The 14967-nt window shown below is 49.6% G+C and overlaps 1 protein-coding gene across 1 annotated transcript in view; it reads right to left on the bottom strand.

Moving 5' to 3' along the window:
* Positions 1-359: 359 nt before the first annotated feature.
* MAPK8IP2 (mitogen-activated protein kinase 8 interacting protein 2) overlaps positions 360-14967 on the bottom strand; it is a 60865-nt gene continuing 46257 nt past the window's right edge. The window contains exons 7-12 of the mRNA XM_061637955.1: positions 14541-14713; positions 12432-12541; positions 6172-6291; positions 4973-5043; positions 3921-4019; positions 360-1912 (exon numbers count right to left, since the gene is read on the bottom strand). Of these exons, the coding sequence (XP_061493939.1) occupies positions 1840-1912; positions 3921-4019; positions 4973-5043; positions 6172-6291; positions 12432-12541; positions 14541-14713 (646 nt within the window). The 3' untranslated portion in view covers positions 360-1839. The remainder of the gene's footprint in view (positions 1913-3920; positions 4020-4972; positions 5044-6171; positions 6292-12431; positions 12542-14540; positions 14714-14967) is intronic.

Genomic DNA, 14967 nt, shown 5'->3' with positions numbered 1-14967 from the left:
TCCTAGTTTTTCTGCATGCGTCCCTGTGTTTTTAGATCTGGCACCTTGAATGAGGAGCATTAACTCTTTTGAAACTAACCTATTGCTAGTATGTTGCTGTTGAGAGTCTATGCCAAATAACTTCTGTTTTAACATCCTCCAGATAAATATGCTAACTCCCTTTTGAAGCAATACTTTCCTCTTGCTGTCCTTGGCCGCGTTAACCCTCGAGGTGCTAAATCCAGAGTGCAGTGCACCCAGGGTCAGTGTCCAAAATGTCCTATAAAGAGGTTGCATGTGGGAACGATGAGCATGGAGCACACCGCACACACTTCTATCAACAGAACACACACAGGCAAGTCCAGGTGGTGACACCAAGCGAATATTTTATTGAAAGACCAAGTCCATGACAAGGCAGTGGGAAGAGAGGGTTTGACCAGATCACTGCTCTGCTTGGTTAAAGAAGTTACAGATAAATATCATTAACATATACAGACAGCCGGTGAGCGCTAAGTCGGTCAGCTAGTCATACTGAGTGGAAACAGGCGGGGCTGGCAAGCAAAGGAGGTCACCAAGGACACAGCAGTGGGTGGGCAGAGGGGGAAAGGCAGAGAGAGATGGGGCAGGGAGGGGGTGGGGCCAACAAAGAGAAGAGGGAGCCAAACCCAGACCAACACCCCCAGATATGGTCTTGATTCAGCAGCAGAGGAAAAAGGCAACGGGCTCCTCCTGCAGAGTCCGAAATGCGGGAGGGACAGAGGAGGGCACGAGTGGACCCACAGCAGCATTCCCCTCTCCTTCTGCTAGGGGGGGCATCCGCCAGAGCCTCCAGCATCATCGAGGCAAGGGCAAAGACCTTGCTCGGTGTTGGGGCAGATGGGCCCTCCACAGGACAGGACGAATGGGTGCCCCTCCACCCCCACAGCAATGAGCTGCCCACCCACTCACCCCTTTTGGCTCCTCGACCCCCATGCAGCATGCAGGCTCCTCTCTTAAACACTCGCCCCCAAACCCAACTGTGTCTGTGGCAGCCTGAGAGCGGAGAGAGCAGAAAGGGATGCAATTTTGGGACGGGGGGGGAGAGGTTCTTATGGCATGAGTTGAAGCTGTGTGCCCCCTCCCCCCCAGGTGAGGGCAACCAACTTGGAAAACATGGAGTCAAGGCAATGAGGCATGGAGAAGGGGGCCCTGGCCCAGGAATGGGGGGCACACACCTTGGAGGGGAGGCGGGGAGGGGGTCCTTGATCTCTGCCCACCATCACCACCAGCCACACACAAACCAGAAGAAGGGAACTGAGTTTGGCTAGAGGAGGGGGGTAGGGGAGCAGCTAGACATTGGTCCTTCCCCCCCCCGGCATGTGTTTCCAGAGGAGGGGGCCAGACAGACGTTCACCATCATGCTCAAAGCCTTCCTCCCAGCCCAAAAATGGGGCACCCTGCAAAGGCTGCAGCCGTCCGGAAAAGCGCCGGCTCCTTGACCACGCAGCTGCTGCTTGGCCCTTCTCCCAGACTCAGACTCTTCACCACCCTCATCGGTCTCATCCTGCTCATGTGCTTCAATGGGGAAGAACAACCCCTCCCCAGATCCACCTCCAGCTGCTTCTCCAGTCACTTTTGGAAGTTTGGGTGGGGGGAGGACTCAGGAGGAGGTGGAGAGAGGGGGAGATGTCAGGTTGCAACCACATGGCCAACACCTGATGCCCCTCCACCTCTCTGCCCCTGGCCCCCTTTTACTGCAGGGTGCTGGGTCAAAAATAGTGGCATGGGTTGTGGTTGAGCCCGGCAGAGTCGTGGGTCTGGGGGCACTGGGGCAGAGGCTCTGGATGGGGTGCGGAAGCAGGAGGCCCCCCAGATCATGCCCTACTCCAGGTAAATGTCTTCTGTGGGGCAAGCAAATTCCAGGTGCTCTTGATAATATTCCTGAAAGGCGCGGCTGGAAGGGGAAGAAAAGGAGTCAGCAGTTGTGGAAGTGTCGGCCGCCTGGGCAGAGCTGGCGTCTTTAGTATGAGGGGAAGGAGCACAGGCAGCACCCACTGGGTTGGGGGAAGGGCAGCACAAAGACCCCCTCCCTGCCCCATGTGTTGAGGAGCCCTGGGCTCCCCCCATGGGAGAGGAAAGGAGCCGGAGCCAAGCCCCTTAACAATAACGCCCCCCCGTCTCTTCTCCCTCCCCCCAGTTGGCAGCCCACCCCTTCTCCTCCCCCCTCCAAACACACGCAGCCTCAGGCTTCTGGGAGGCTGGGGAGCAACCCGTTGGAAGTGGGGCCAGAGCAACTCCCGTTTTGTTCTTTTGTTGATGTTCCAGAAGGGAGACAGAGTGAGGGTCCTCCAGATGGCTAGGCTTGGCTACCTTTACCTGGGATGCTCTGCCTGACTTCCTTCCTTTGCTAGACTGATAGTCTTAAGGGAAGCTTATCTGCCCCTCCTCCTTCCGCCCTTCCCTTCTTCCTTCTTGATCGTCCAAGAGAGAGGAGACACCTTTGTCTCTGCTCTCTCTCTGCTATCCATGAGGGCGACTCCCACGGCATGGCACCTCCAACTTAGTTAGAACTAGGTCTGCCTTTCTATCCACTATGTATTTCTATAAATAAAGTCGCTTTTCTTATTTTACTAAGTCTTAAGTCTCCGTGATCTCAGTGCAGGGTAAAAGCCTGCCACTAGGTAGACGCACATGCTGGCGCACACGCAGCTCAGACTGCTGACGATCTCTGCTAATATCTATACAAATTTCCATACCACTACCAAGGATGCTGCCTGGCACTCAGGCAGGCCATCGGTCCATCTAGCTGAGTGCTGCCCACACTGACTGGCAGCGGCTGTCCAGGGTTTCAGGCAGGAGCCTCTCCCCACCCGTCCTGGAGATGCCGCCAGAGATGGAGCCTGGGTCCTTCTGCATGCCAGGCAGTTGCTCTGCCGCTGGGCAACAGCCCAAGGCTTCTCCTTCAGAAGAATGAACAATCTTGGGGGGAAATGCAAATGAGCTCCATGGTGAGCCCACTGAGGCTCACTTAGTGCCACCCACTTTCACCGAGATGTTGCACATGCAACAGAAATTGCACGTCAGGAGCTGCCCCCCTTCCCCAAGGAGAAAGCAGGCAGGTTGGCAGCCTTGTACCATCCCTCCATCCATCAATGGATAAGTGGGAGGAATAAATGGCACAGGACCTCTGGCTGGAAAGGTGGCTCAACACTATCTCAACCACCAGAATGCAGCTCTACCAAGACAGTGGACTATTCAGCTCTCCTGGGGGGGGACTTCAAGGAGCACCCACCGTGCCAGAAGAATGGTGTGAACCGGCCCTGCCGTGCAGCCTCTCATATGGCCCACTCCTCCTGAACACATGGGCCCACTTGGCACACCATGATGGAGCTTCCCAATATGAGACCAAACGTCAGGGAGCAGTGCATCCAGAGTGCCAAGCCGGCAAGGCAAGCCCGAGCAGCCAGCCAGGCAACCCAATAACCCTGGCATGGGCTCCCTCATCAGTATCAGCTGACCACACATGTGTGGCAAAATAGCCAGCAGGATGGAACTCGGACAACCAGCTCTACCAAGTAACTATGTTGTGGTTACGTTGCAACTTGGCAGATTGGCACCACCTGTATCCACTGGGGAGCAAGGCGGGTCCTTGGCTGGGCTCATGGCAAATTATTCAGCTCAGCTGTCCCCAACCAGGTGCCCTCCAGGCACTTTGGACGAGAACTCCCGTCAGCCCAAAGACAGACATTGTCATCCAAAACATCTGAAGGGCACCCAGTTGAGGAAGGTTAATTTAGATGAGGCCATTGACCACATGCCTAGTATAGGCTGGGCTGGGAAGATAATAAGTGGCCTGCAAGATCAACAATCTATCTGACATTGTCTTTAATGGGGGCTGCTGTGGCACCTATTACTTCAGCAGCAGGGATTCCCCCTCCCCTGCAGCACCCCCCTCCACTTACCCAACACACTCTGCAACATTCCTCATGGACTCCTGGGAAACAAAGACATGGCAGGCAAAGCGACTCAGGATGGGGTGTTTCGTGATGAAACCAAAGTAGCTGTAAAGGAAGGAGGATTATTAACACTGCACTGAGAACCAGACGGAGCTCTCTGGCCGCCCAGTTGCAAAGCCCACCCTCAGTCACACATGCCGGAAAAGAGATCTAGGCAGAACTAGGCCATTTCACACACACTTTACAGCTAAAAATGTACCATGTCAATGTACCATGTCAATGTGACAAGCAGGTGTTGGAAACGACGTGTGGATCCAGAGACATCTCTGTCAGAATACCTGAGAGGGGCTCCAGTGGAGTGAATGACAGCTGCTCCCTTATGTGGCCATACGTCAAAGGGGGCGCCAGCAGGGTGGCGTGGATAAACCCCCTCCCTGCCCACCCCTGGGCAGAGAGTAACCCCTCCCCTGTTGAAAATCAAGTCTGCACAACCCTATCCTGGCTTCCATCTCTTGGACACACTCTAGTGTGACAGACTGTTAGACGCTGACGTGCATGTATACAGATCTTCATCATGTCACTCTTGAAATTCATTCATTCCAACTTCTGCCAGTGTTCTCCAAGAAGCCAGAGCAGGCATCTTACAGGACCAGACCAGTTTCACTTCTGCAGGAGACTCTCATCTGGTGCCTTATTGAGACAGGCATGTCAGCAGGAACAGAGAGGTGGCCGACAGCACAGTTCATTGGGCCTTTCCTTGGGCCGTAAACTGGGCAATAAAGCAAAGAATGGGTGGGACCCCCAAACACAGTTGCTGGATGGAGACCTTGCAAGGCTGGCCCATCCATTAGGAAGAGGGAAGGGACCATCTCTGGAAGTGGGTTTGGGGTGCCATGAAAGAGCAGCACATGGTGATTCCCTTTCACTTATTGTTGTTGCATTTGTACCGCCAGAGAGGGGATTCCTGCCTCAGATGGCAGTAGAGTTAGGCAGCAAACTCTCTTGGGCCAGCTCTACCTCTGGAGCTGGGCTTTCCCTGGGGAAAGGGAGCAACTCACCAGCTGTTGCGGGGGTGGCAACCGCAGAAAGAGATATTCTTCATCTGGAAGAAGTGGCTGCAGCGCTCAAACTGGAATAAGAAGAGGGAGTGCTCAAAGAATGCCCCAGAGAGCCCCCCTTCCCCCCAGCCCCTATCACAAATGGCTCCTGCAACCTTCGGCAAGAGCACCACAGGAGGCTTCCTCGGGAGTATCCTGACCGGATGCCTCCACTCCTCCTGTGGTCCAGGCATGACATTATTACAGGACCCTGAGGAGCTGTGGGATTGCCTGGGGTAGAGTCTGGATTCGTCCCAAACTGGGTGTTCAGCCATCTATTCCCTGAAAGACACAAAGCCACTGCAGCTCCTCCTGGCTGCCCCGATCCCCTGCCCCATTTGTCATGGACTGAGAGGTCACTGTGCAGGAGCAAGAGGGCCACTCTGGGCCGGCAATGCCTGTGTTGGCCACTGCTGCCCAGCCAGTGAGTCCGGGACAGTGGCCGGCAGGCGAGCAGGGAAACGGGGGCCACTACCAGGGATCTGGCCACAGTGGACCAGTGATGACTGGTGCCCACTGAGGGCGGACGCAGGGAGGCCCACAGGAAATGGAACCAGAGCCCATGGGAGGAGGAACCAACTCAGCCTAGCTTTGCCCTCCCCATCCTCCTCTTCTTCCATGATGAGTTCCACAAGGGCCAAAAGAGGAATCTGACCTCCTAGACTGGTAAGAAAGCAGGCAGGTGGTGGGGACTGCCTAGGAGTAGACTGAAGTTGGTGGGACAGGCCCAGTCGGCCTCCTGGCCTAGCCTTCCCTGCAGTGAGCCAAGTGTCTCAGGCCAACCCAGCCTTGCAACATGGGCCCATCATGTTCTCCTGTCACTTATCCGTCATGGGTTGGGGGCGTGACCAGTCTCCTGTTTCCACTCTAACCCACCCCCAAGTTAGGGCCAATTGTTGTATCTGGCCCCCTTGTCCAGGTTCTGTTGGCCCTGAAACAGAGTCTCCTTCTGTGGGGCTCTCCCAAGAGATGCAAAGGCAGACATGAGTCCACACAGCCACACAAGGTCAGATTTCTGCAAGTTCACCGTGGGTTCTGTGCACATGCACTGCTTCATACGAGCCTCCCTTTCGCAGGACTGGGCACCTTGCCGAAGGAAGTGAACCCCAAAGACTCTCCTTGTCGCCCGGCCCTGTCCTATCCCAACCCCAGCCCCTCACCTCTTCGTCCCGGCTGTACTCGTTCACGGTCAGGATGAGCTTGATGCCCTGCAGGCTGATTTCCAGGTCACAGGTGGCCGGGGGCCTCAGATGGACTGTTAATTTACGGGTGGTGGCAATCTGCAGAAGACAGAGCGGAGGGTGGAAGTAGGGGTGGGGGTGTCAACAGAGTTTGGAGGGGGAATTCCAAGGGAAAGTAGCAAGGACAAGGGGGGGGGATAACATCAAAGAGAAGTGCCGTGTAGACTTCTAAATGAATGAGGAGGCACCTCGCCCATCAGGGAAGAAGAAGGCGATGATGTCCTTCTAGGAATGGGCAAACCTCCCGGTTCTCTCACTTGCTCAGGTTTCCAATCTTAAGCTCCACATTTCCACATCACTTTGAAAATCCGTCAGCATCTTAGTGCAAATTTCTTGTAATACTCATGTGTTTGCATGCAATTTCCCCTAATATAATGAATTTTTTGATGTTATTTTCACTTACACGCATTTTTGGCACAGTTTTTGCATTTTCCTAGATATCATTTGGCTAGAGAATTCCTTTGCAAAATTCAGTGCAAATTTCATTTAACTATACTTTATTAATTTATTTTCAAATGAATAACAATAAAGTAAATGTTAGAGTAAAATCATATGACCATGAAGTTTGCAAGTTGATATCATTCATTATAAAGAAACAGGAGGCCTGCTGTGCAACAAACAAGCCGTATACATTTATAATACTGCATCATTCATTTTAGCTACGGCCTAACGCATCTCAAGCAAGTCAAGTAAACTAAACACAACTAAAACAATTCAAAACCAATTTAAGATTGCAGGAGATAGATCTTCTCTTGACAATATTGTATGATGGGACACCAATTTCCCAGAATTTGCCCTATATTTTTTATTTATTTGTTAGATTTATATCCCGCCCTTTCTCCCAGTAGGAGCCCAGGGTGGCAATGATCACTTGATGCTCTTCCTCTTAAATAAGTTATTTCTACTATTGTATTAACATCTCATACTTTGTTAAGTCAGTCTTAGGAGTACTACAGTTTTCCATGTTGGGGCCAATATCATTTGTGCAGCTATCAACATACAAGTTCTTTATGTTTCTCCGAATTCCGAAGGATGGCTGTTTCCGTTCTCACACTGTGATGCAGATTCACCTTTAAATGTGAGCTCAGCCTAATTTCTTCCCCCTTCCTGCTTCCTACAGCAGCCTTTGCCATCCTGGTGCCCTCCAGATGTTTCGGACTACAACTCCCATGGCTATGATGGCTGGTGCTGGTAGGAGCATTGGAGTCCAAAACACCTGGAAGGCATCAGGATGGGGAAGGATGCCCTACAGGTCTAGGTGAGGCCTCTCCTCGGAAAGGGATTCTATAAGCCCCACCACAAAACCAACACACACACACACACTTCCATGGTTATATTCAAATCAACTGTAGAAAGGGATCTAGCGCATGCACTCTGGAACAGCCATTCCCATGTGTGCAAGCACTAAGAGCAGTCCAAGGAGGGAACAAGCAACCCCAAGACGGTGGTGGAGACCCCCTTCCTTGGGAGTTCTCGGGGGGGGGAGCTGGGGAGGCATTTAGTGGCATGTAAAGCCAGCTAAACAGCACAGGAGTTTAAAGCTACAAACTGAAGCCAGGATGAGTGTGTAATTTATGTACTGATGAAAATATTCATATATTGCCCTCTTCCCAACTATCAGGGGGATACACAGCAATATAAAAACATTAAAACAAATTAAAAGAAGTATAGAGCAATCATTTAAAAAAATGACTGGCTACTCAAAAACAATTTAAACAGCTGCATAGGCCTGTTGACATAAAAAAGTCTTCGAGAGTTGCCTGAAAGTCAAAAAGCAAGGATGCCTGCCGAATCTTTGCCAGAAGAGTGTTCCACAGCATGGGGCAGTGGCACCACATGTCCGGATTCTGCTGAAGCCAGCTGGGCTTCTGAAACACGGGGAGAGCTAACAGTGCTCCTTGGGGTGATCTCAGTGATTGAGGTGGGATAGATGGGCTTGGACCAGTATTTGTGGATTTGTGGATTTGTTGCACTAGGGCAATAGAGGGCTTTGACCTACTTTAATTGCACAAACCTAACTTTTCTAGTATGCACTTAGAATCCTAGAATCCTAGAGTTGGAATGGCCCTACAAGGCCATTGAGTCCAACCCCCTGCTCAGTGCAAGAGTCCAAATGAAAGCACCCTTGACAGGTACCTGACCAGCTGCCTCTTGAATGAATCCAGTGTCGAAGAGCCCACAACCTCCCTAGGTCATTGGTCTCATTGTCATACTGCTCCAACAGACAGAACGTTTTCCCTGATGTTTAGTCAAAATCTGGCTTCCTGCAACTTGAGCCCATTATTCCGTGTCCTGTACTCTGGGATGATCGAGAAGAGATCCCGGCCCTCCTCTATGTGACAACCTTTCATCTACTTGAAGAGTGCTATCATATCTCCCCTCAGTCTTCTCTTCTCCAGGCTAAACATGCCCAGTTCTTTCAGTCTCTCCTCATAGGTCTTTGTTTCCAGTCCCCTGATCGTCCTCATTGCCCTCCTCTGAACCAGTTCTGTTCCAGTTTGTCTGCATCCTTCTTGAAGTGTGGTGTCCAGATGAGGCCTAACCAGAGTCGAATAGAAGGGAACCAATACTTCATGCAATTTGGAAAGTATACTTCTGTTAATGCAGCCTAAAATAGCATTTGCCTTTTTTGCAGCTATATCACACTGTTGGCTCATATTCAGCTTGTGATCAACAACAATCCCAAGATCCTTCATGCATGCAGTATTGCTGAGCCAAGAATCCCCCATCTTATAACTGTGCATTTGGTTTCCTTCTTCTAGGTGTAGAGCTTTGCACTTATCACTGTTCAGTTTCATTCTGTTGTTTAGCCCAGTGCTCCAGCCTGTCATGGTCCCTTTGAGTTTTGTTTCTGTCCTCCAAGATATTAGCTATCCATCCCAGTTTTATGTCATTTGCAGATTCGATAAGCACAGCGGCGTCACTAGCCGGGTGCGGGGAGTGCGGACCGCACCAGGGTGACACCATGAGAGGGGGGTGTCACCCAGAGTAGGGTTGCCATATTGCCTGGTTAGCTGGGTTTTACCCAGATTCTTTGCATGCCACCCAGTGCCCATTTAGCCCCTTAGCTGGCCCGGATTCTCAGCTTTCATTTAAAAAAAAAAAAATTTCTAGGTGGGCCAGTTCTCGAGATATACATAAAAACGTCAGTCCCCCAGTTAAATCTTTTTTTAAACTACTGTATAGCACTTCGTAGCTTTAACCCCACCCATTCAGGATTGCAGCCAATCAGTGAAGTGTTTGGTTGACCTGTGACAGTGTCTAGTAAACCTCATTGCAAGGCCAGAAAATGGTGGTTTCCTCCCCGTTTATCTGAAAATCTCATAAATTGGGTAAGTATATACATTTCAGTTTTTTCCCCTCTTGTGTGTAGGAGTCAGATCCTGGGCAGTGTTTTGAAAACCTTCCCAATACTTGCTTTTGTAGGGGTAAAAGCATTGCTAATCCCATATGTCCAGAGTAAATACCATTGAATTCAATAGGACTTTCTTTTGAGTAGACATGGTTATGAATGTGCTGAAAATCAATGGGACTTTGGAGTGAATGTAAAAAAGAATTGTGTTTGTGTTCTCTTTCTGTCCCCCCACCCCCCTCCAGTCCTATTTTAAAGCAAGTAGGCAGGGCTTACTTAGGTATTGCAGTTTTTATTCTGTAGGAAACTAATACTGATTTTTCTGCAATGACCAACTGGTTTGACAATAAACTATTATATGGGCTGTATGTATTTATACATCTGCAGTGTGTGTGTGTGTGTGTGTGTGTGTGTGTAGTCTTTCCAACAACCCTGTGAGGTAGGGTTGGAAACCAAGGCAGCTCACAACAAGAAATAAAGCCATTTAAAATCTAATAACCATAAAAACAAGTATAAACAGTTGCAAAACAGCGTAAAGTGGCATGATTCAGAATTGAAGTTGCTTATCACTTGAGGTTGCAGTTCTGTCCCTATTTGAGTAAGTTCCACTGAATACACTGGGACTTGCTTCTGAATAAATAAACCTAGGATTGCACTATAAATATCTTTATAGTTTGTGTAAATAATAAATATATTTGATAGTCATGCTTATATAAATATTTCTTTATCCTATTTTTGGTTTTTGGTTAGGAATCCTGACAGGTTGTGAGATGCTCAGTTTTCTGCCTTACTCATAGGAATCTTGTTGTGGTTGGTATGGTATTACATTTAGGAAAGTGTTACTACCTTTTGTGTTGGTTTTTTCCTATTTCAATTTCACTTATCTTTAACCTCGCTCCGTTACAGCCATAGAAGCAACAGCAGCATATGCAAGGAAATTAACTCCCATTAGAGATAAGAGCAAGAACTTATAATTATTATTTTAATTAAAACAAGAGGCTTATGAGTACTTTGAAGAGGACCAGATATTTATTTTCTTTCTGAGCCCAGGGCTGGGTCTTTCATGATGCCCGGGGGGGGGGGCAGGAGAGTAGTCGATAAGACAGACATCCTGGCATTGGTAATCTAATTAGCAAGGTATGTGTGGAGTTGTTGCACACTTCCAGGCCCAGTTTCATTTTGAGTATGGAGGTGGAACCTGTGTAGATGTGGTTGATCAAAGGGAGAAGAAATTTTGAGTTAAGCAAAGCTCTGCTTTTATAAAACCTAAGAAACATACAGATACTTTGAATGTCTGAGTGCCTGCACCAGTGGAATACTGGAGGAACTTGTAAAACTTGCTGCAACAGTATTTACAACTGAGCATGTGGCGTGAAAGACTCCTTTTCCTAACATTTTGGCTTCTTGTTTTTCTCCACCCACCACATCTCTGAAATATATCGTATATGGTTAACCGTGCTGCTGCCCTGACTTACTTTATGTTTTTATTATGTTTTTATATTGATTGTGTATTTTTATTGTTTTTATTATATTTGTAAGCTGTCCTGAGCTCTGTTTTTAACAGCAGAAGGGCAGGATATAAATCCTCTTAATCAATCAATAAATACTCCATAGTGTTGGAAACTAGAGTCTAGGCATTTAAGGCTGAAAATGTTAAGTTTTTTTAAAAAAAGATTTCTCACATCTTTCCCAAGTTTTTGGTGGTAATTCCTAGGCACAAAAACAAAACAACTAGAAAATCCAAATATTAATATGCAAATATTTGCATAATATGCAAATAATATGCAAATATTTTGCATAATATGCAAATTAGTCTGCCCAGATTTGTGGAACTGGAATATGGCAACCCTAACCCAGAGTCGCCCCGTCCCTAGGCACCCTAGGTCTGGTACGGGAGGAGGTCCATGGGGGGTGACACCATGAGTTACCTCACCGGCTGACACCAACCCTAGTGACGCCACTGGATAAGCATCCCTTGCACCTCCTCATCCAAGTCATTAATAAAAATGTTGAAGAGCACTGGGCCCAGGACCAAACCCTGCGGTACCCCACTCGTTACCTCCCCCCACTTTGAGAAGGAACCACTGATCAGCATTCTCTGAGTACGATTCTGGAGCCAACTGTGGATCCACCTGATAGTTGTACCATTCAGCCCACAATTAGCTAGCTTGCTAATCAGAATATCACGGGGCACTTTGTCAAAAGCTTTGCTGAAGTCAAGATATATTATGTCCACATTATTCCCACAGTCTACAAGGGAGGTTACCCGATCAAAAAATGAGATAAGATTAGTTTGGCAGGATTTGTTCTTGATAAATCCACGTTGGCTCCTAGTAATCACTGCATTGTTTTCAAGGTGCTTACAGATTGACTGCTTTATAATCCGCTCCAGAGTTTTCCCAGAGATTGATGTTAGACTGACTGGTCTGTAGTTCTCCGGTTCCTCCTTTTTGTCCTTTTTGAAGATAGGGACATTAGCCCTCCTCCAGTCATCCGGCACTTTACCCATCCTCCATGATTTCACAAAGATAATAGACAGCGGTTCTGAGAGTTCTTCAGCCAGTTCCTTCAATACTCTAGGATGCAGTTTATCGGGCCCTGGAGATTTGAACTCGTTCAAAGTGATTAGGTATTCCTTGACCATTTGCCTATCAATCTCAAGCTGCAATGCTGCCCCTTCAGCTTCACGTTTGCCGGGAGGGTCACTGAGCCTCTTTCGGGAAAAGACTCTTGGATCACTCCTGCAAAATACTGACAGTGTGGAGGATGTACTGAGACAGCATTTTACACACACGCACACACACACCGCTCCTCTCCCAGGTCTTACCTTCTGCATAGCTGCACACAAGATGCCATTGCCCTGATGGTAAGGAACTTCCACAGACCCCAAAAACTGTACGTTGAAATGCTCAACCCAGCACGGATTCCGCTTCAGGCCTGCAAGGAATCCAGCCAAGAGTCACGCCTGCAGGAGGTCTCCAGCGCGTGCATTGCCTGCTCAACCACTCTGCACACTCTGTCACCCAAAGGAGGAGTGTTTGCAGGTAGCCTGGCAGGATGTATGGCTTGCTTCCGAGTGGAGCGCTGTGGGGACTAGACTGGGTGACCTGCTAGGTGCCCATATTCTTCCATTTCCCACCCACCAGCCCTTTTTGACCCTGATGCAGCAGAGCTGAGGTTCACGATTCCAGAATTTGGGAAGGTGGGCAGAACAACCTTTCCAAAAGGGATTAAATAAATGGGTCAATTGGCTGAGCTTGGAGGCTCTGCTTTCTGCCTGCACCCTAACAAAGCACACCTCACACGTCTTTGTCACCCTACAAGAACTGCACTCTTACTTTCTGACCTCCTAACTGTAAACAGGGATGGTCAGCAACTCAAGACAGCGCCCTGCAAAGTGCCATGCATATTCATTCATTTATTTACTTTCCGTTCCATCCTGCCTCCCAAAGGAGCCCAGGGTGGCATGCAAAACGATACCAATAATACTACTAATAATTCTGTTCTCTGATATTCTGAATACCCGATATTTCGCCCTTAGCCTCTTGGGCAGAAGCAACAGTTTGTTCCTACTGCATCAGCTCACAGTTCCCACAACGAAGGTCCAGATGCACCTCAAGCAGTGCCAGACCCCAGAACACCATGTTGACATCCCTATAAGACATTGTACTAAATCCACCTTCCCCAACCTGGTGCCCTCCAGATGTTTTGGACTAATGCCTGGGGCTCATGGGAGATGTAGTCCAAAACATCTAGAGGGCACCAGGTTGGTGAAGGCTGTGCTAGATGTTTAGATCAGTGTGTCCTGATGTTTATCGACACATCCCATCCAAATTGCCACATGATGTCAGAGCAAGATCCATCTGGGCAACAAGCTAATGCCAGGGACCCCAACAATGAACTTAGGAGAAATCCAGATTATCCAAAGGAAGGGCACGGATAAGCTATGAAAGTCAATCCCAGAGGAGGCAGTGACGGCCACCAACTTGGAGGGCTTTAAAAGAGGATTAGAAAAATTCATGGAGGAAAAGGCTATCGAAGGCTACTAGCCACAATGGCTATGCTCTGCCTCCCTAGGCAGAGGCAATAGGCTTCCAAATACCAGTTGCTTGGAGCCACAGGAGGGGAGCGTGCTTTTGCGCTCAGGTCCTGCTGTAGGCTCCCACTGAGCCACTGGTGATGCTGGGCTAGATGGGCCACTGGCCTGACCCACCAGGCTCTCCCGATGTCCTTAAGGGGGCTGCTAAAACACATCAGTAACTCTCCAAGTCAAACATATCAGTGACAGGTGCAGAGCGTGGAAAAGTTACTTTTTTTGAACTACAACTCCCATCAGCCCAATCCAGTGGCCGTGATGTCTGGGGCTGATGGGAGTTGTAGTTCAAAAAAGTAACTTTTCCAAGCTCTGGAGGTGTCCCTGCTGGCCCTAGACTGGCAGCAAGCTGGCAGGTTTTTGGATTTTTGGAATGGGGTTTGCATTCAAATGTGGCTTGAATGCCCCTTCTGAAGGTGGCGTTATCAAAATGCAAGCACTGTGCCCTCCTTCTGTGGTGCTGGGGAGAAATGTCACCGGGGGGAGATGCCTCTGGCACGCCCTGTGCCTGGCCTTTCCAAAGAAAGCTGGCAGGCCACTGTAGGAGGCTGGCTGCTAGGGTCAAGGACAGCCTGCTTTTGGCTCCTGCGTTGATCCCCTCTGCCCAGTCGATTCAGGTTTCCAGCCAAATAACTGCTGGGCAACTCAAGGGCAACCACTCCCCACACACACACCCCTGCAGGAGCACATTACATTCCCCGAAACGTCCTTATGGGAGTGGAGAGACTCTTCCCCTTGTCCCTCCTTCTCCTTCCTCTCCCTGCCCTCACAGTCAAGCTCTGGGAGGAGGCTGGAAGGACCGGAGCCTCTGCCACCCTCTGCCACCTGCCCTCCCTGGCATACCTGTCACTTCCTTGGCCTGGCTCACCACCTCGTGGGCATAGAAGGCAGGGAAGATGCCACGCTCCCCCGTGCGCATGTTATAGCCCCTGTACCAATAATCATCTTCCTCTATCTCCACGAGGATCGGGTCGTCCACGTCAAGCTCCAACTCATCTTCATGGCGAGGAATGAACCTGGAGGGGGAACGAAAGCCCAGGGACTAGCGAGGTGGGGACTCTGGGGGCCTGCAGTCAGCATGCTGCTTCCCCTCTCTAAGGGACTCTGGGCCAGCCAGGTTTTGTTTCTAGGGCTCAGCCCCCTTCTCCTCCCCCACCCATGCCTCTGCAAGGGCAGCAACAATTATAATGCGGCATAAAGTGTTTTGCATTATTAAGATGCTCCCTCTCAAGGGAGATCAGACACACCCGCTCTGTGCTTGCATTCAGGA

This window comes from Rhineura floridana, chromosome 8 (assembly GCF_030035675.1).
Source record: "Rhineura floridana isolate rRhiFlo1 chromosome 8, rRhiFlo1.hap2, whole genome shotgun sequence".
Taxonomy (NCBI): domain Eukaryota; kingdom Metazoa; phylum Chordata; class Lepidosauria; order Squamata; family Rhineuridae; genus Rhineura; species Rhineura floridana.
The sequence above is the reverse complement of the archived record's forward strand: the minus strand, read 5'-3'. Positions and strand labels throughout refer to the sequence as shown.